Source organism: Dysidea avara, chromosome 1, assembly GCF_963678975.1.
Source record: "Dysidea avara chromosome 1, odDysAvar1.4, whole genome shotgun sequence".
Classification (NCBI taxonomy): domain Eukaryota; kingdom Metazoa; phylum Porifera; class Demospongiae; order Dictyoceratida; family Dysideidae; genus Dysidea; species Dysidea avara.
The window spans coordinates 33427788-33449195 of record NC_089272.1 but is presented as its reverse complement, the minus strand read 5'-3'; the positions used below and the strand labels follow the sequence as shown (position 1 = coordinate 33449195).

General features: G+C 36.8%; 1 protein-coding gene and 2 long non-coding RNA genes across 13 annotated transcripts; 2 read left to right on the top strand and 1 right to left on the bottom strand.

The window, feature by feature from the left end:
- On the bottom strand, positions 1–6191 carry LOC136262459 (uncharacterized). Of its 10 annotated transcripts, none has more exons than XR_010704206.1 (9): positions 6177–6191; positions 5770–5815; positions 5405–5455; positions 5013–5086; positions 3765–3868; positions 789–924; positions 498–736; positions 407–449; positions 1–239 (listed from the first exon to the last, which is right to left on the bottom strand). It is a non-coding gene; the product is annotated as an uncharacterized lncRNA (long non-coding RNA). The 10 variants fall into 10 exon arrangements; XR_010704210.1 differs by lacking the exon at positions 5013–5086 and adding an exon at positions 4474–4547; XR_010704207.1 differs by lacking the exon at positions 5013–5086 and having other exon boundaries at positions 3765–3916.
- A 32-nt stretch (positions 6192–6223) lies between these two features.
- On the top strand, positions 6224–7430 carry LOC136262452 (uncharacterized). Its single transcript, XR_010704201.1, has 8 exons — positions 6224–6478; positions 6545–6616; positions 6669–6701; positions 6757–6822; positions 6876–6930; positions 6984–7078; positions 7132–7222; positions 7278–7430. It is a non-coding gene; the product is annotated as an uncharacterized lncRNA (long non-coding RNA).
- A 4518-nt stretch (positions 7431–11948) lies between these two features.
- Positions 11949–15784, top strand: LOC136249861 (uncharacterized). Of its 2 annotated transcripts, none has more exons than XM_066041996.1 (7): positions 11949–12201; positions 12257–12307; positions 12353–12499; positions 12554–12592; positions 12697–13053; positions 14427–14471; positions 14779–15784. In XM_066041996.1, exons 1-7 carry the CDS (start codon positions 12078–12080, stop codon positions 15558–15560), a joined length of 1545 nt encoding a protein of 514 aa, XP_065898068.1. In that variant the 5' UTR covers positions 11949–12077; the 3' UTR covers positions 15561–15784. The 2 variants fall into 2 exon arrangements, with proteins under 2 accessions (XP_065898068.1, XP_065898061.1); XM_066041989.1 differs by having other exon boundaries at positions 12350–12499.
- The last annotated feature ends 5624 nt before the right edge of the window (positions 15785–21408 follow it).

Genomic DNA, 21408 nt, shown 5'->3' with positions numbered 1-21408 from the left:
TTTATGTATAAAAATGTAATTCAATAAACTGTAACACACACAACAACAGCTCCATTGTCATCCCAAGTGGCATTAATCTAAGCTTGCCTTTATGTAGAATTACATTTGTATAGAAAAAAAACATTAAGATGTTCTCTGTCATGGTGGCTTTTCTTCATCTACACCAGGCCTGACCCAGTTGGTGGTTGCTGTACATCAATTCAAGCCATACATGTAGTACTATTTTCACCAGGCTGCATCTGCCAAGACATAGTTATTTTAAAGAGCACATAAGCTACAATTACCAGTATAAAATTTATGGTACAACTTTATAACTGACTGAAAGAAACTGCAAAAGAACAGTTGTAAAGTTGTAAATGCTCAGAACAGTTGTAAAGTTGTGAATGCTCAGACATACAGTACTTACCAGTTGTATGTCATACAGCTTCAGTTCTCTTCGCTGACTGAATCTGCAAAGGATATCAGTTGTTAGTGAACAAATGCTAGTGAAAACTTACCAGCTGTCCATCGTACACATGGGTACTCTCTGTTGAGTGAATCTGCCAAGGATATCGGTCATTATTATACAAAGGCCGTGGTCATACTTAGCAGTTGTCTGCCGTAAACTTGGGTACTCCTTGATGGCCGAATGATATTGATTGTTAGTGCACAAAAGGCTATTGCAAGTTGTCCATCATACAAAGACCATGGTCATTATTGTCCATTGAATAACTTGAGTATACTTTGCTGACTGAATCTGTCAAGAATATAAGCTGTTATTAGTATGCAAAGGCCATGATCATACTTACCGATTGTCTGTCATTATAACTTCAGTACTCTTTGCTGACCGAATCTGCCAAGGATATCGGTTGTTAGTGCACAAAGGTCATCGTACAACTTGAGTACTCCCTACTGAGTGAATCTGGCACACTTTACTGGTTGAATCTATCATACCAAGAATATCAGTAGTAAGTGCACACAGGCTATAGGTTATGAGGGACAAAACTGTGCAAAACTGTGTAAAACATGACTTTAAATTCACAAAATCTAGAGAGCATCATTATACATTACTTCACTAAGGTAATCACTCAATGATTTCATCAATATAAAATTATATAGAAAACTGTCAATATTCACAAATTTGCAAGAATTTCATCCCTCAAAAATTTCTAGCATTTGTTGTCATTTCATCGATGCTTTTTTAATTATACAGTATTTAGGCATACTTAACAGTTGCTGGTGGAACATGACTGTTGGCGTACATAACATCTATGCTTTTGGGTAATGTCGTACACCACATTTATACCGCTGCAGTACCGGGAACATTGGCTTCATCGTCATATCATACACAAAGTATTAGGAGGATCTGTATACTTGAAAATTATTATTAAGTCCTATATAAGGTAGGTAGTCAATTTAACTTTTAAGAACAGTATGTAAGCCACAGTGGTAACTAGCAACATGCATACATACATTTGGCCAAGACTGTGATATTAATATAGTCACCTGTAGTAACACTATAGTCACCTGGCTACTTGTTCTTCCTTAATAAATTTTGTTACAAAGGCCAGCTACCCAAACGTTTGATAGCACACACTGAAAGAACAAGTAGGCCTTACATAATATATATTTAGTACGGACTATTCAGGCGTAGAGAAACGTGTAAAACCACTGGAAGCGAGCATATGCTCACCTCTTTGATATGATTGGTTATAGTACCTATCTCTAATGAAAATTTTAATGAGCTGGACACATGCAAGTGCTGTTGTTTTCCATGAGTAATGGTGTACCGCAGTGCTGATTCACTGGGTAGGCGCGACCACATGTCTGCACATCCCAGACCAAACTCGTTTGTATGGAATTTTCTATTTAGCCAAATTTTCTGCTGACGCCTTCATAACTATGTTTAGCACTATGGGTATGATTTCAGTTAAGTCATACAAGAGACCAAAAAGTAAGCTGCATACTTTCGTATAGTGTGATAGAGACTTTAGTCTATAATAAAAATGATTCATTGTAGATTGGTCACTTACTACACACAGTGTAGAATTATTCACAGATTCTTTAACTATATGTATGTGATTACACCCAACATTCTTTGTTTGTGTACAGTCATGAACATCCATTGTAATGCCAGTTTACAGCAATGATTGCCAATTTACCAGACCACCACTGGAACATGAAGCATGACAAAGTGAAACTTGACAATCTATGAGGTACATACAGGCTGCTGTTGCTTCCTCCAAGAAAATTTCATATATAGATCCTCTGAGGATGAATTATAGAGAAATTTCAGTAATTTATCATAATTGTCTCAAATGCTGATTCACTGGGTAGGCGCGACCACATGTCTGCACATCCCAGACCAAACTCGTTACTATGGAATTTTCTATTTAGCCAAATTTTCTGCTGACGCCTTCATAACTATGTTTAGCACTATGGGTATGATTTCAGTTAAGTCATACAAGAGACCAAAAAGTAAGCTGCATACTTTCGTATAGTGTGATGGAGACTTTAGTCTATAATAAAAATGATTCATTGTAGATTGGTCACTTACTACGCACAGTGTAGAATTATTCACAGATTCTTTAACTATATGTATGTGATTACACCCAACATTCTTTGTTTGTGTACAGTCATGAACATCCATTGTAATGCCAGTTTACAGCAATGATTGCCATTTTACCAGACCACCACTGGAACGTGAAGCATGACAAAGTGAAACTTGACAATCTATGAGGTACATACAGGCTGCTGTTGCTTCCTCCAAGAAAATTTCGTAGATCCTGTGAGGATGGATTATAGAGGAATTTCAGTAATTTATCATAATTGTCTCAAATTATGGCTGATCTCATATCACTCACTGGTCTGGTTTCATTTAGCCACCAGAGTATAACCAGAAAATGCCAATTCAAGTATTTTAGTCATCATAGTGTAAAAACAGTGTGTGTGTGTGTGTGTGTGTGTGTGTGTGTGTGTGTGTGTGTGTGTGTGTGTGTGTGTGTGTGTGTGTGTGTGTGTGTGTGTGTGTGTGTGTGTGTGTGTGTGTGTGTGTGTGTGTGTGTGTGTGTGTGTGTGTGTGTGTGTGTGTGTGTGTGTGTGTGTGTGCATTTGCATGTGTGTACTGTGTAGCATTAATATTTATTATGCATATGTGTGTGTGCATTTGCATGTGTGTACTGTGTAGCATTAATATTTATTATGCATATGTGTGTGTGCATTTGCATGTGTGTACTGTGTAGCATTAATATTTATTATTAGGGACCTGCCGATTATGTTAGCATAATTTTGAGCATAATAGGTACCTAAAAGCATTGAGCATAATGCCAGCATAATAGGTTAAATATTTGTACGATAGTGTAAACTCTTGCTGGGAAAATGACAATTGCAAAATAAGATGGATATACTCTAATAGAGCAGTCAGTAACTCTAATAGAACAATCATCAAACTGACTGTTCTATTAGAGTATATCGATCTTGTCTCTTACATGCAGGCATGCAGCAAGAATTTATTATTTGTGTTCCAGCCACTCATTTTTTTCTTTCTATATAGTGTTAAACTAGTAGCAAAGCATATGAACTAAGGCATGAACATTGAGCATAATCGAGCATAATAGGTAAATATTGAGCATTAATTTAAGCATAATAGGTGAATTTTTTGAGCAGTGCAGCATAGCATAATAGGTAAAATTATCAGCATAATCGGCAGGTCCCTATTTATTATGCATATGTGTGTGTGCATGTGTAATGTACTGTAGCCTACCTATACACACATGTAGGCTCACTTATCTCGTTCATAAAAAGGATAAGCTTGATCACTGATGTAAGTTCCAGGGGAGACCACAGTTTTCTCCTGCAGTGTAGCCTTCTCCATCACATCGTGTAGGTACTGTAGAAACAGGAGTACACACCATAAAACTTTCAGTAGCCACCCACACTATGAATAGGAATACATATATACATGGAATCCTTGCAGTACACTAATCCCTATAAACACTGTAATCAACTAGGATGACCTTCACACATACCTGTACAAACATATGACACTCAGTTACTGTAGTAGCCCTACGTGAAATTTAAAAAAATCGATGCACTAAAATTTTCTCCAATTTCCTTCTTCTATAGCTCATTTAAATTGCCATGCACTACTTTTCCAACAAAATCTGAGGTATCTATTTGCCATGCACTACTTTTCCAACAAAATCTGAGGTATCTATTATGTGTCATGAGATATGTCTTTTATTGCATTTTGCAATACAAAATTTGTTACACCAGGTTGGTTGGGTCATTGTGGTGCCACAATTTCCATGAATTAGATCATTGTGCTCATAGAGGGTTGCTCTACACATATCACACCTGAAAAGTTACCAGACACAAAGTAGGCTGTACACAATAATTAATTTTACAGAAACATATTGCACATACTTCTTAGCTGTCATTTTAGCCATGAGCAAACAGTTTGTACAATGATTGTTTTACAGTATACAGTCAAACCTCTCTAATGCGACGCTCAATGGGAGCCATAGATTTTGCTGAATAAAGGAGGTTGTTGGATTATCAAGTCACCTCTGTAATCCGACATTATACAATATGTCAGATTATGCAGTAAATAACAGGTAAAACAGATCACACAATGTTTTAAACATGAATTAATTTTAGAATTTGTAAGTATTACAGCTTTTTTCTATTACTGTCAACCAATTAAATACTTTGGTTGCTTAAAAATTATTTTCTGTGATTATTCTAATGCCGCTATTATTCTCTGTCAGATTACAAAGGTCAAAAACAATGCATTTCCAAGTCTAGAGAATCACAGTTTGTGTCGGATTATGGGGTACAGAGTTGTCAGATTACAGAGGTTGTTTTCTATACAAAAATGTTGGTAAATGACATTTCAGTCGGATTCTGGATTATGCAGGTGTTGGATTAGAGAGGTTCGACTGAATATACAATTACTGTTTTACAGAGGACACCTGCATAACCTGGACACTTAGTTGAGGCCCCAAAGTACCAGCTTTTACATGTAAACTGACCTGGAAAATCAGGACATCTTAATAATCAGGACATTTTTGGTTGATCCCAAGGTGTCTTTAATACACAGGTTCCACTGTAATGAATTTATATTTCATTTTGAATATCAGGACACCCTCCTATCTCACATAGCTAGACCAACTTTTTCAGGGGAAGTTCCACTGCTTGGTGCAAATTGGCAAAGCCATTATCTTCTTACTGTTTAGGTTCTGAGACTATTATACTTTAAAATGTGGCACAGTGTTTGCTTGAACACAACAGGATACAAAACAAGCATGTTGCTCAATAGCAAAAGGCTTAGTCAGTCTGGCTATGCGAGATTTGTTGGACTCCTGAACATACATACAAACTAAATCATCTGTACATAATACTTGATACATCACTCTTAACCTACACTTCGGATGGTGGTGGTCTATCAAAGCGTCGTACCAATGATGGTGACCGGCTATACAATATGACACAGTGGGAGATACAAAATGACACAGCGAGACATACAATATTATGACACAGTGAGACACATAATATGACACAGTGGGACTAACACGTGCAAAAGCAGTGATGTCATGCTTAGAGGTGTGTCCAGAATGAGTGCGACTATTCAAACTGGACCACACCCATTTTTCTCCCTACAAAGATAAAGTGGTCTAGCCAGGTGAGACTAGTACATAAAGTATAACATGCTTAAGTAATCTGTAAAGGACAATACAAACATATCATAGATCCTTTACACTCTAAGGATCTATGAACATATCCACTCACCAAGAGGAATGTAGTAGTGAAGGTAGTATTCACAGCGGAATCAACACTAAGGCCAATGAAATTTGATTACCAGTTTCTCGCTCAGATTTTTGAAAATTTGATGCGGGCGGGTGGTTATTATTCATTATTCATTATTTTTCCAAAAGCACAACACACATCCAAACATGACAATTTCTGTCAAAAAACAGTGAGATCTACACTGATTATTCTTGCATTAAATAGCTAAAGTACGTTACTAATCTATAACAAGTGATTTTTCCATTAGAGTATAGCTGATTGCTCTATTAGAGTAAAATTGACTGTTCTATTAGAGTATTTCGATCTGAAATACCAATAATGAAATTCCATGCGGGTGTAACAAAAGCATGCGGGCGATGACGCGAAACTGCTAATCAACTTTCATTGGCCTAATAACTAACTAGTTACTGTCTGTCCAGTTTGCCACATAACTGTAGGAATTTGCGCGGTGGTCTAGGACGATGAGCTCTTCCAGAGTATCAAATCACGTGATTCGTAAGTGTTCGAATTTATAAGCAACACTAGTTTTACAACCGGATGCGGTTAGACCTCTTTTGCCGAGAGCTCAGACTAGCAGTGTGTGAAGTCTAGCGCAGTTCTTTTCATCCGAGTTTTTATCGATGATACTTTGTTTCATTGCGCACTGTTCTGTCGGGTCGGAGGCACTTTTATGTGAGCACCGCCTCCAGAGGTGAGTCAGTGTAGCTATTAATGTTCACTTCTTATTGCCGTGGTGTACTAAATATTAATCTTTTAGGTGTTAGCTAGACGCGCGTAGTTGTATCGCTCTCAAGACTAGGTCAAGGCGTCGTGCTCCACTAGTATCACGGTAAGCGTACATGAATTGTGCGTGTGGTTCATTAAAGTTTCTGTTTATGTAGTTTTGTCTTTAGGTACAAAAGCACATTTAAAAGGTTTGTTAGTTTACTTGTTGTCTATACTGTTTTACGGGCTGATGATTCAATGCAGGTATTGTATGGAAGTTGCTTTGGCGGCATAGTTTGCTGCATCATGCACTGACATAATAATAGCTTGGTAAGCAGTAGTGCTTCTTTCTTGCCAGCTTTAATTTTTCTTTTCAATGATAGTGGCAATGGAACTGCTGCTGCTTATTATGATTGCACAGCATTTCAATAGTTACAGGTATGTCTGTTGTCGTATTACTGACTAACTATTTTAAAGTATTCATTTTGTAGGGCTGAATTGTAGAATCACATGCTACTGATACTTCATTGTGTAGATGCCAGGCACATGATCATGATTGAGTTAACTGTGTTTATGCAGTGAACAGGTATAATAGCTTTTCATAGTTGTCTATTGGAGAATACACCTTTTCTATTGTAGAACAGTGTGTGGAGTTTAGGAGATGTGAACTAGGAAGAAGAATTATGTCCACACATGTACATCTGGTGAATTTATCAGCTTCGTTTCATTGGTAAGGCCACAAAAGAGCATTTGAATCATTGTTAAGTGATTTCTTTTGTCTGTAGACGTCGTTTGATGATGAGACCTATATAGAAGAAGAATGATGTACCTGCTACTTTTATCAAAGTGAACACTACTGGACACATTTCATGTTGTTTACTCAATGTTGTACAATTTTAAATTTTTTAATATGAAACCTCTAATCTTATAATAGTAAAGATATTCACATCAGATATACTACATTGAGTTACACCACAATTATACATTGGTGAGTATATCAAATATGTATTTCTTACATATGCACATATTATACTTATGTAAACAGAGGTTATACACGTGGTTAACCAGTAGTGTATAAGTCAATTATACTCATATATTATACATAGTAGTGTAAATGGTATCTATACACAGGTACAACCATGGTGTATAACAGATGTGCCACACATGTGTATCCTTGGTGTATATCATAATAATACATCAGTTATACACCTATGTATTTCAAATGTTTTGCATGGTGGTAGTTAGTTTGAGTTATAGTAATGAAATTAAGTGGTTATTGCAATTCATATAGAATTACATATTAAGTTATGAATTTATAAAGGACCTTTTGTAGTTAGTAGAATGGTACAATGCAAAAAGTAGGTATTTTGTGTACTTTGTGATACAATGAGGAAACTTTCCACATAAATAATAGTACTGTTATATTATAATACCTTAATAGCCCTTTTGCAGTAACATTTTAAAAAGTGGGTGAGATCAAAGCGAAAAGAGCTTTATTTTCCATAACGTATTCAAGCATGCTACATTTTCCATTTGTGTCACAATAAAGTACAGTTATGCATTGATTGGAGAATAATAAAACCATTATTTCCCAAAAACAAGATCACATGCGCAACATTTCTAATCGCCAAAAGTAGCCAAAAGATACTATTTGTTTGTTTTACTACTGCACCTGTACTACATATACACTTACCAATTGTCTGATGGCTGAAAACCAACGTGGTTCAAGTTCACAAAATGAATGCTGCTCCAAACAATGACGACAAGATAGCACTTTAAACCAGTTAAAGCACCGCTACGCTTGTACTATATGAAATAAAAGTACTTGGGCACGGTCTCAAGCCTAATATAGCACTCATCTTTGCCTCATGCTATTATAATATTAGTCTCTCACCCACATCCTCGTGCTTTTATTTCCATATTGTGTGCTTGGCAGTGCTTTAACTAGTATTTAAAATCCCAAGAGGTATTATTCTCCACCATTTAAACCTGCGCGTATGGAATCACATTAAAGGTGTTTATGTAAAACTAATTTGTTTGATGTACAGCTCATTCCACTACAAAAGTTATAATCATTTTTATAATTTTAATATTTGGGTGTAAATTAATCAGTAGGTAATTTATTTGTAATCACCTATTAACTTCAAATGAAAGCCAAGCAGCACCTGTAATGTGAAACTGTGATTTAACTGCACCATAGTGCAAGATGATGCCTCAGTTAGATAAAGACAAAAAATGATGAATTAAAATTTGAATACAAAAATGTCTGTAAAGGTCACCAAAGGTCAAAGTTGTAATGGCACTATATCAAAATTATATATCACAAAGAGTACAACTTAATAGTATCAAAAAGTATACAACTTTTGCACTATGCTGCTCTACTCAAGTATCATCATATATTTCATTGATAATTTGACTGTCCTAACAGGTGACTGGCGATGTGATCAGTACAGATGGGTAAATCAAGGTGTCCATAATCTGCCAAAGACAGACCCACAAGTCAAGAAATCATACTTCTGGATCAGTCTGCCTGATGGTCCATCAAATGTGTTTATTAAGCATGCTTATAATCTGTTACCTCCAAGTGATAACATGACCACTGTGATACATTATTTGGGAGATGAAAAGGCTGCTGTACCTTTTCCACATGGTAATGCCACTACGAATTCCCAAAGGAGCTATGTAAGAACTTGTCCATCTGTACTGAAAACTTTAGAAGAAGAATGTAAGGTGGCTACCCAATAAAAGCTTACAGAGATGAAATCACAAAAGTTCCTCCATCAACACATTTGTCGGTGAAACAACCTCGCAACATCAAACAAGTGAAAAATATCCGCTGTCATATTTTGGAAGACTTTCGTCTGTCACATGATGGTATCGTTAACCTTCATGAATTAGCGATTGATTTGCCTGATTTTATTCATTCCATTCATACTCATCCCGATTTGATCTGCATTTGTGGGCACAAGGTTTTGTTTAATGAGTTGGACTGTGTTCTATTGGTTGATTCTCCAAGTGCCCAATTACTTTCCTATGACACAACTTTTCAACTCGGTGATTTCTATGTGTCTGTCTTGTCATTTGGCCATGTTCTTTTTAAAGAGTGTCCCGCCATACCAGTAGGGTTTGTCTTACATGAACGAAAGTATCAGTCTGTTCATGATCAGTTTTTTGATGTGTGCTGTAAGTTAGCACCTGGCTTGAAGAGTACTACAAACCCAATCGTGACTGATGAAGAGCAGGGTATTGTTAATACCATAGCTTCACACCTACAATCCTCTACAAATCTGCGGTGTTGGAATCATGTTTTTCGTGATGCAATGCGCTGGCTTCGAGAGCATGGTGCTCCTTCAAAGGATGTGGGTATCTATTTGTCAGATGTCAAGTACCTTTTTCACCTACCATCACAATAGAGTATCAAGCTGAGCTTTTACACATGGCCCAAAAATGGAGTGCAGCATTTTATCAATACTACTGTAACCACATTGCCCCAGACATCACATCTATTGCACGGTGGGCAATCGAGCCACTTGTAGTATATAGCCCATTTAGTGGTGTAACAAACAACCAGGCTGAGGGTTTGAATTATGTCTTAAAGCAACTTGTGGAATGGCGTGAAGCTCCTATTGATTGCATGGCTTTAGCCCTTTACAATCTTCAAGGGTACTACAACATAGAAATTTCACGTGGCAAACGGAATTTAGGGAATTACAATCTTCATTCAAGATTTTCATCAATTGCTGCTATGGAAGCAGAGCTACCTTTCAATTCAGATCATCAAATTTACCACCCTAAAGAAATTGTTCAGCGTATTAAGGGAAAATGTACCATGGCTAATGTTGGTGTAAGTGAATCAATGAGTGATAAGAAAGAGGATAGATGCTTAGAGCAATTAACCCAGAAAGAACGCGCAAGATGTGTAGTTGAACAACGTAAAATCAGTTTAGATTCTAATTTGCGAACATTCACTGTCATGGGGACTAACAAGCCTCATGTTGTAACATTGCATCCTAAAGAATCATGTTCATGTGCTTCATCTACTTCATGTTACCACATTTTGGCTGCAAAATTAAGTATTGGCGTGACCTGTGAAGCTGTTCCCAAGACGAAACTGAGCTTAACACAGCTGAGAAAAAACTCCCGTAGCTCCAAAGAGAAAAAGTCTGGAAGGAAGAGGCCTAGACCAGGAGACTATGAAGTTTGTCCTGCACCAGATGCTTCAGGAAGTGAGTTACAGGCACAAACATGAATGTTTTAATATTGTCAAGAATTCTTAATTCCATGCAGAAAATGTTTTTCATGGGTGGGTTAGTAGTAATTAACATATTTGTGGTGTGTTGGGACCTCTGTGAGCATGCCCTATACTATGAATACCCATTAGTAGCACTGGTGTGTTGGCATTGCACTCAGTGGACTGTTGTATTGGGAAAATGCATATACATTTTTAAAATCGTATTATGACTAACAACTAGCATTTCTTAGTTTTCATTGTTGTGTAGGACTTAACTCATTTCTTGTCACTAGTAGAAGTTGTAAACAACATAGCAAGTTCTGTACTGTAGGACAAGTACTATTTCCCAGACGGTGCAGACAAACATAATTTATGGGTGCATGCCTGGTTAAAAAATAATTACTCAAATACACTGAAACCTGTACATCATATCATGGACCAACCAGCAGTGATTATTAAGGTGTACTGATTTTCCAGGTCAGTTAACATGCTAAGGAATACAGCCATACTCTGACACTTATATGTGACCCGCTGGGCAAAAACCCACTGTTTTCGCAAAATTCTGATTTGTCATAAAATTTATTAAAAAGATGTGTGCCACATGAAAATTTTACACACATTTTAATTGCTTTGATTTGGAGTGAAGTAATGCTCATAATTATCAGCAAAACCTATGCACCACTGGGCTATAACGAGTAAGTAGATTTTTGTTTCATGCTTGTACAGTAAATTAAACATGAGTTACAGGTGTTTATTTATGATGTGGCAAAAATAGTGGGTATTGCAATTTCTTACCCTGATGGATGTGGCAGTTTACATTGAGCTAAGTCCCATCTTTGTAGCTTTTAGTTGTAAGATATGATTGATTATTTAGGCGCCTGTAATATATTTGCTGTATTGTTACTGTACATAATTTTATTAAGATTCTTAATTGCTATTCCAGCTGTCTACCGCTGTAACTATAAGGTTATCCATCATAAGGGACTGAAACTTTGGTATTCCACTCCTTTCTTACCATAGATAACAGAGAAGCAATAAAAAGATTTCGAGGAATGTGCTAAGTGGTGGGTGTTCACTCAGCCGGTTTTTTATTTCATGCAAATGAGGACAAAACTGGTTTCTGAATGCAAAAATTTTGTAAAGAAATACTATATTACAGAAAACTGTTAAATGAAGGGGGGATAATGAATTATAAAATATTTTATGAATTGGAATTGCAGTAAGTTTCCCTGTGCATTTATAAATAACTCATTTGAGCTATCAATACACAGCAACCACCGGACGACTAGTTTTAGAAATACATGTAGCACAGCATCAACTTCTTTATCTTAGAATGCGAACATGATTTGTGCATATGATCTGGGAACACATTTCACTTAGAATGCATTTTACTTTTTCAGATGCTACAGAAGAGCACTCCTGTGATGCAAAGCAATCAATTCCTGGTGACCAATGCATGTCACAATGTCATGATAAAGGTTGTTAAAAATGTTTATAAAGTTTGTATAGAAGTAACATGGATTGTATTAATAGGTGAAGCTGATGAAAGTGTGGAATCTACCTGTTCAGATGAGGAGAATTATGGTAAGTGATTAAATTATCTGTATAACATCTAATGCTCTAAAGCAGGCCATCAACAAGATGATACAAAGGAGACCAGTTCAACACGTATTTGCAATTGTAAATCTGATTGCACTAACAAAAAATGTCGATGCTTGAAGTATGGTTTACCATGTACAGATCATTGTCACAATGGCATGAAATGCAAGAATAAAGGTATGTATAACAAAATTTACTTGGAAAAAAACATTACAGATTTACATTTATTAGCTGGTAAACAGTATAGATGTGATGATAATGTTAAAGATGGTACGTTGTTAAGGAATAACGTAATGGTATAGTAAAACTAAAACATGTGCTTACATAATTATAAAACCCTATTAAGTACTGAGTTTATCATCATTGTGTTTTAGAATTACCAGACTGGGAGGGTTTTGACCAGTATTTAGAAGATATGTGGAGTGAAGAAAAGCCAGTAATCATATCACAAGAGGTAGAGGACATTATTGCCAGCGAATCATTTTCTGCCAAACCAATTAGGCCTATTGGTGCACACATTCCCGATGGGTTTAGTCAGGTAATACCACAGTCGTTTGCTAGTTCATATGTCGTCAACTCACATGAGGATGCTGCCAAGCTCCAAAAAGTGTTATCTGATCACAAGCAGCCACAGCCAAGCATACTTGTATACCCTTATGAAACTATTGCCAATGGAGATTCTGTGATTAAAAAACTACTGATGGACCACTTTGGACACCGCTTCAATTTTGGTACATAATTAATACATAATTTTTGTAGTAACTGAGTACACATAAACAAATCACCAACATTATGATGTGTGTATCAGAAATGCTAAATCCCAAAGGTTTTACATTTTGTGCCAAATAAATTTTACTGAATACATCCTGATGCAAGCCTTTTATTGATGCATTTGATAATAACCATTTAAAAGGGACTTATTATTGCATTGTTATAGGTCTTGTAGTTATATCAGGCTTCTCCATTAATAAAAGACCTCCAAAGCACCTTTACAAATTACAAAAGAAGCTGAATCGTGTTTATAACAGATTTTGTAACTACATCATATGTTACAGTAACACTCAGTGATGTGCCCAGGTGTAGAATAGTGGTAACTACAAGAAACAAAGTTAACCCTTAAAGGCACATGGGAAATGCATGTTTGCACAATACAGTCATACACGGCAACATTAAGCACAGATAGAATAACCCGATCAACCTAAAAAATCTACATATCAATCGAAAGTCTATTCACTGGGTTGCTTGGGGAGCTTTAATGAACATTTTAACTACAGAGGCTTACTTATTATGAAGCGATGAACGACGATGATTATGTTTTCTATTATTCAATGTTTTCACTATGTGTACAATTTACTATAGGTTGTGGGTTTAATCACATGAGTTCTATACAGCTCGATCTGAATTTCATGGCTAATTGAATGAAACTTATCTCAAATTGATAGGAGCACCATCATTGAGTTATAAATCATCTAATGTAAAGTATTTTGTTCATTGAAATATTGTTTACATGGCGAGTTTGCTTTAGCGTGAGGGTAAATCCCTAGGTATCATTATAAACTTTATTACATCACAAATAGACATAGAAAGTATGCTTTGAAGGTTTACAGCCATGCATTTTTGGGCTTATGGATATACCTTTAAGGAATCAGTGCAGAGGGTGTGATAGTGGTAGCTAATTTATTTGAGTCCCAACCACAGCCTAGTACTGTGTACACATCCTTAATACTGCATATGAAAAGCACAATTCACAAAAAAATTGACCAGAAACAAGCCCTACAATACCTTCACAGTGTTTATACTAGCAGTTTAATCAAACCAAACTGTTCTGATGAATGACTATTACAGTAACCTTTAAACAAGGTTCATGCAGCAAGTTCCTAAAGAATAGCAGGAAATTGCCAACGATAAACTGTGAGTCTTTCCAGTCTGTTATGCAGAATAGTCACGTCCGTGCCTAAAATATGCTGCCCTCTTTTTGATATATTTTAAGAGACTGAAATGTCCGCAACTATCAAGCTATACGGCATGATAATAATTGTATGAAAGTTTATATGTTCTTACGACAAGTAAAAATGTTTACAGTATGATGTAATTGTTGTTACAGAAAGCTATGCTTTTGATTCAAACAGTACAGGGGGCACTCAAGAAGGTATATTATAACAGTGCATTTACATAGTTAAACACAATAGATACATTCTACCTGTAATCTATATGGATATGTTGTCAATTAAAAATTATCAATTCTGTACACAAGTGACATTAAGTAGAGGCAAAAATATAAAAGATGACAACGAACTTCATTATGTGAGTATTTTTTCTTTATTTTATGGCAAAACACTTTTATAGGCTATCATTAAATAGTATGCACATCCCATTCACAATGTACAAGCAGTTTGTGTTAGTTGGTTAATCAAGTTTCCTTCATGGTATGTGAGAATTGTAATATTGTGTCACAGGCAATGACAGAACAGCTGCTAAAGTTCCTAGATGCTCTTTTGATCAAAGAAATGAAGCTGCTTTTCATCTGGTTAAGAGCCTCAATGCTATGAAAAAGAAGATTGTGCCAAACGAAAACTCTATCCACCCTCCTATTGCTGTTGATGATCTTCCAAATGAAATAACCGCTAATGTTACAACTTGGATTGAAAAGTTTAACCTTCTCACATCAGATAAGGAGGTATTGCAATCCCCCACTCACTGGCTTAACTCCTCTATCATAGATGTTTCACAGAGATTATTGGCTGAACAATTTCAGTACTTGGATGGGTTCCAAAGTGTAGGATGCAGCTATACAATGTCTTTTGCGGTTCATGACAAATTTATCCAGATACTTCATGACAGTGTGAAAAATCACTGGCTTACAATTTCAACAATTGAAACAAAGGAACCAAACGTTTTTGTTTATGACAGTCTATATCGGCAATTGTCAGAAAATGTCCAGCATCAAATAGCATGCATTATGAAGACCCAATTCAGACAGATTAATGTCCACTTTGCGGATATTCAACGGAAAAGTGGAACAAGTGATTGCGGTTTATTTTCTATTGCATTTGCTACCTCATTATGCTTTGGCAAGCAACCAGAGTTGATCTTTTATAACCAACCATTAATGAGACAACACTTGATAAAATGCTTTGAGGTAGGAAGAATTGAGGAGTTTCCAATAGCACACACTCGAAGATTAAAAGCAACAAAGGTTACAAATACACAATCAATTAAAGTTTACTGTTTTTGCTGAATGCCAGAAATCAGTGAGGCGTCAATGGTCGAATGTTCCAAGTGCCAGGAGTGGTACCATGCAAATATATGCATTCAAGTACCCAAAGAAGCATGGCAGCATAAGATGGCTTGGCTGTGCACTGATTGTCGACCTGTGGCTGATAACTGACATACTTGTTACATGTCCTCTCATGAATTGTGATCATTCATTTTAATCTTGTATCTTTATATAATCATCAATAATTATAAATGGCTCGAAATATAAGCACATTTTCATACACCACTGGGGGACTGCTGCATAGCTATTTACACTGACCGTGTAATTAATTCTTAGTCAATGGTGAACATATAGACAAAGTTTGACATACTGTTAATCTGGAAGAAATAGCTATAACCAAAGTGACCATAAGAACTGACCATACAGCGATTAAAGTACCCTTATAACCTGACCTTTCATGGGAGAGAGGTATCGTTTCATAAAGCACAATGGTCTCTAAATCAGGAAAGTGCTAAAATCTGACAAAATTTGTAACAGCAATGGCTAATCCCACAATTAAAACTTCGTTACTATGACAATATATGAATCCACAATCGACCTTTTAAGCATATGCATGGTTGATTATACCCAGTGCCGGCGTATGTTATCTATGCTTTAAGTTATTTGTACGTGAGATTGATAACCTGTGAAGTGCCGTCATTTATGATTCAAATAGTTAGCTAACACCTTCACTGAGCACTTCCGTAAAAATAAATACGAGCCTCCAATCCAAGACTTGCACTACTGCAATCATAGGTAATACATGAACATGAAATGTTCGTGTATTAGCTATGCATAGAGCTATCTATGCTGCAATCATAGCCTCCGAAACTGGACTGGCACCACTAGGCGTAGGCAGACCAATACTCAGTTTTTTCTTTTTTATGTGGCCAAAGGTCACAAAATAGTGGTCTGGGTACGCGAGACTAGCTTAGGGCACCACAAATCCCACAACGAATTGCCTATCTAGACAGCTTCTTATCATAAAACTGTGTGGAGCCTCGATCCATTCCATTCACCTATTGATGGCAGTTTCAACCTGTTACCATGAAGATTGTATAGCGCCTTCTTGATCTACAGACGCTGCGGTCACGTAGTAGTGTATTCGAAAATGTTCCGTTCCGCAAATTAGTCCATGATTCCGTTCCGTTCCGTTCCGTATAATAGTCCCCACCCGTATTTCAGCACTTATAATTTAGCTTTTTGGCTTTTAAACCTAGCTTCTTTGTTTAGGTGATCATTAAATCGCAGTTTTCTTCCTGCTGTACCTCTCGGGAGAGTATTTTTGGGCTGTTTTGGGTCTGAGTGTGCACTATTTCAAACCATGGCTGAAGAAAACTCACTTCAGGCGAGTATGGAAGGAGATTTACCACCGCGTCTTAAAAGAGGTCGTCCAAACGATTCTCCTGATCCTAAAGACCAGTTGTTGAGTAAGGATGTAGATATTTGTGGACACTGCCGCAAAAAATGCTCGCCTTCTAGCGAAGCGTTAGCTACACTAATGTGATTTGTGTTCTGTATGGATACATGCCAATTGTGAAGGTTTTACTAAACAGCAGTATGGATCAATTAACCAGCTGACCAAGTCAATAGAGAATGTAATGTTTTATTGCCGGCTAAATAACTGTGTCACTCGCTCAAAACAGTTCATTTTTAATAACGTCGATCCTTGCCTCTGGAAGTAATGGAGATACTTTGCAATCCTTAGTGAAAGAACAAGACGAAATTCGCAGTGCTCTATCTCAGCTGTCATCTAATGTGAATGATCTTTGCTCTATGAATCAAAACCTTGGAAGTGAGATCAAGGCAACTGCAGAATCAATTAACCGAGCTCCAGCAACTCCTAACATGGCTAATTCACCACCTGCAATGGCAATGAACCCCAGTGCAATTGTTGACGAATATCTTGACCGTGAAAGGAGGAGAGTTAATCTCATCGTGTATAATCTTGTAGAACCAACAGTGCAGTCAGTTTCTGAGAGATCTAAGTTAGACTCCGAAAAGCTTGCTCACCTATTTCAATCTGAATTTCACATTGGGGATGTTGAGGTAACTAAGTGTATTAGATTAGGCAAATTAAGCCAGACCAGAGTTAGACCTGTGTTGATTACAGTTCCCAGTGTCAATGCTAGAAGTGCTATTTTAAGGAATGCTAGTTCTATTCGCAAATCTGAGAATTTTAAAAATGTTTACATTTCACCAGATATGACTGTTAAAGAACGTGAGGAGGCTAAACAATTGAGAGCAGAATTGCAAAGACTTAGATCTCAGGGAGAACGTAACCTTGTGATTCGACGAGGCAAAATTATCACAAACATCCGTAATCCACCACCAGCTTCAAACACCAATAATCCACCACCAAATTCCACATCTGATTGACTAGACTCTCTCAAGACAGGTACTGGTAAGAAGTTAACTGTGTTTTATACAAATGCTGACCAAGTATTAAATAATAAAGATGACCCTTTAGTGATGATAAGTGTTGAGAAACCTGATATTATAATTCTTACTGAGGTGATTCCAAAAGCGCAATGTAATTCTATACCCTTGTCTCAGTTGGCAATTCCTGGATATAATTGTTATGTAAATTTTGACTATAATGCAACTGATTTAGGTAAATCAGGTAAAAGAGGTATCATAGTGTATTTTTCTATTGCTTTTAGTACTAAACAAATTATATTTTCGAACAGTTTATTTGAGGAATACCTTTTGGCAGAGCTTATTTTACCCAATAACATTTCCCTTACTCTTGGGGGTATATACAGAAGTCCTAATGCTAGTAAAGCTGAAAGTACCGAGTTGTTTAGTGACTTTATTCAGAAAGTGCATGTGTGATAGACAGCCATCGCATCTGTTATTAGTGGGAGACTTTAATTATAGCGATTTCAATTGGGAGACATTAACTGTTAATGATTCAAGCTCTGCTTCCCAGTCTTCTGAGGAGTTTCTAGAAGTGTTATCTACTTGTGCATTATGTCAACATGTCTCTGAGCCCACTCGTTTCAAACATGGAGTGTCACTATCATTGTTGGACTTGGTAATAACTAATGAAGAAGGTATGATTTCCAATTTGGACTATTTACCCCCTTTAGGCAAAAGTGATCATTTATGTTTACAGTTTAGTTTTAATTTAGTAACACCTGATACGGACTTGGATTATATTAAATTTAATCTTAATGCTGGTGATTACGACATGCTTCGGTCTGAAGTAACAAATATTAATTGTGAAGATATGATGAACATGACAATGGATGTAGCTTGGCAGTACTAATTTGATGTGGCTATTAAACGTTCTGTTCCACTAACTAGTTCTAAGCCTAAATTTAAGAATGTTTACACAAATAAATATGTTATATGATTAAGTAAAAAGAAAAGGTCACTTTGGAATGAGTATTGTAGTACTCTCAACACTTATAGATTTGCTAAAGTACGTAATGATCTTCGTAGTTTGACTTGAAGATTGAAGTCTGATTATGAAGAAAGCCTTGTTTCAAACATCAAAACAAATCCAAAGTATTTTGGAAATATGTCAATTCTGAAATGAAGACTGTGGATACTTTAAGGACTAGTGATAATGGAGAAGCTGTTTAAAATCTAATGTTCTTAATGAGTATTTTGCAAGTGTTTTTACCCAGGAAGATTTAAGAAATATGCCTCCTTTACCTGATGTACTTAATGATGCACTAATAGCTGATATTCAGATTTCCAATAAAGATATTTATTACGGCTGTGCGATAATAACGATAATACGATTATCACGATAGGATGAAGGGTTATCGAGATAGCGATATTATATTCTTTGTAATCGATTATTATACGATAATTAATTAATTATGATGCAATTGCTTACGTAATCATGTATCTCGTGATTCACCTCGTGTTGTTTTGTTTTATATGCGTTAGTGAAATGAGCACTTATAGTGGTGCGAGTAGTGATTCTAGCAGTGACTCAAGCAGTGAGTGTCGCGATAGTCCTCGTGAACTGTTAAAGCTTGAAAAAGCAAAGAGTCCTGTTTGGGAATACTTTGGCTTCCCAGCGAAAAATGGGCAGTACTTGGAGAAAGATAAAAAGAAGCGGACTGAAGTCTACTGTACGCTCTGCCCAAAGAAGATGAACTATCTTGGAAACACCACCAATATGATCTCTCATTTGGAATACAACCACCGCTCGGAATATTTGAAAGTAAAAGCCAAAGCGGCAACTGGTCAAAAGTGTAGTGCCATGTCTGCCAACCAACCACCCATTAGTAGGCATTCCAGACCGATTTTTAAATTTTGGAAAAGTGGGCTTTTTATATGCTCAATAGATAGAGTATTGGTTGCCGATCTCAGAAATATATAGTTTGTTGGGTTGGAATTAGCTACTTTGGCATGCACAGTGCTTAAAAACTGAAAAAAGGTACATTTTTTCTCCAGGGCTCCCCAAACATTTTACAGGGAAAAATGGCACTATTGAATCAGGAAGCCATCTAGCAATCTGGACTATCTTGAAATTGCAGTTGCTTCTAGCTGCAAGTTTGTACATGTAATGAGAGTAACTTCAGGTCTTCTTGGATCTCAGCGATCTTTGCATGCTTCGTGGTGAGCAAATATGTTTCACCTACTGCACACTTCTCAATACAATGGTGTATACCCATAGGCAAGTGGCTATCTCAAGTTGGTAAAAACATCAAGTTAGCAACTTATAAAGGTAAACAACTAAAGTGGAGGTGCCACAATGATGCAACAATACCTAAGGTGGAGTTGTGGTTTCAATTATGGCATTGTTATGCCAACTTTGAAGTGGTTTATACTTTTGAGCTGATGACACAGCCATCAGGAAATTGCTCTGGAGCTGAAAATCGCTAACCCAAGTGAAGTAACTACGCACTTTAAAGTAAGCACCAGTGACTACCTTCCACCCGACAGTATGTTTTTTAAAGTATTCTACATACACTACAAGGCTTGAAAAGATTACAAAACAACACAAAACTTACTTATATGTAACGCACACGATAAAACTACGATTTTCATGATGATCAGCGTGTAGACAAACCCCACAACGATTTTCATCTTCATTGGAGCTCGGACGACGGAGCAATCCCAAGTTAAACACGAGTTGTCATTTTGTGCCAGGGTTCTATTGGGGAATATACGGAGAATTTTTTTTATTTAAAAATCTCGGATACTGGAATGCCTACCATTAGTGAAACTTTCTGTCAGTTAGAGCCACTGTCAACGTCAAACTCGAAAAGGTGGAAAACTCTTAACCAATCAGTAAGCCATTGTATAGCGAAGGATATGTTGCCCATTAGCATAGTCAACAATGTGGGATTTCGGGCTATGTTGCGTACTTTTGAGCCAAGATACGTGGTTCCTGATAGGAAGACCTTCTCACAGAATTACATTCCAGAAATTTATCAGAGTGAGAAAGCAAGAATTGCTGCTGCTATGGCATGTGGTCTAAGAATTGGGTAGTTGGAAAAGGCGGATACGGTCGGACACGGACGCGGACACGGACACAGACATTTTCAAAAAGGACTTTTACATTTATATAACAGTTATTTTTCATACCTAACGCTGTTTTCACAGTAGTCTTCGCCTCCAGACCCAGGCGTCGATCTTTTCATAGCGCTTATCCATTTATAAGCGCACGTGCGAAGGATAGACTAGCACTCTAAAGACCATTATAGTGTTGTATACGTGCTCTAGAAATCTAATTCAGAGTCACAGAGATTAATCTAGCATGTCCCAACTTAATCTCGTAGGCCAGGTCCTTGAAATCCTCAACACTTGGTATAAGCGCCTGCGCCTTATACTAAAAGGCGTAAGATTGTGGATTTGGCCTGCT

Coding starts and splice junctions, on each gene's coding strand:
- LOC136249861 (XM_066041989.1), top strand. CDS start 12,078: ATGATCTGGGAACACATTTCACTTAGAATGCATTTTACTTTTTCAGAT. Junction 12,202..12,256: donor GTCACAATGTCATGATAAAG/GTTGTTAAAAAT, acceptor TTGTATTAATAG/GTGAAGCTGATGAAAGTGTG. Junction 12,308..12,349: donor TTCAGATGAGGAGAATTATG/GTAAGTGATTAA, acceptor AATGCTCTAAAG/CAGGCCATCAACAAGATGAT.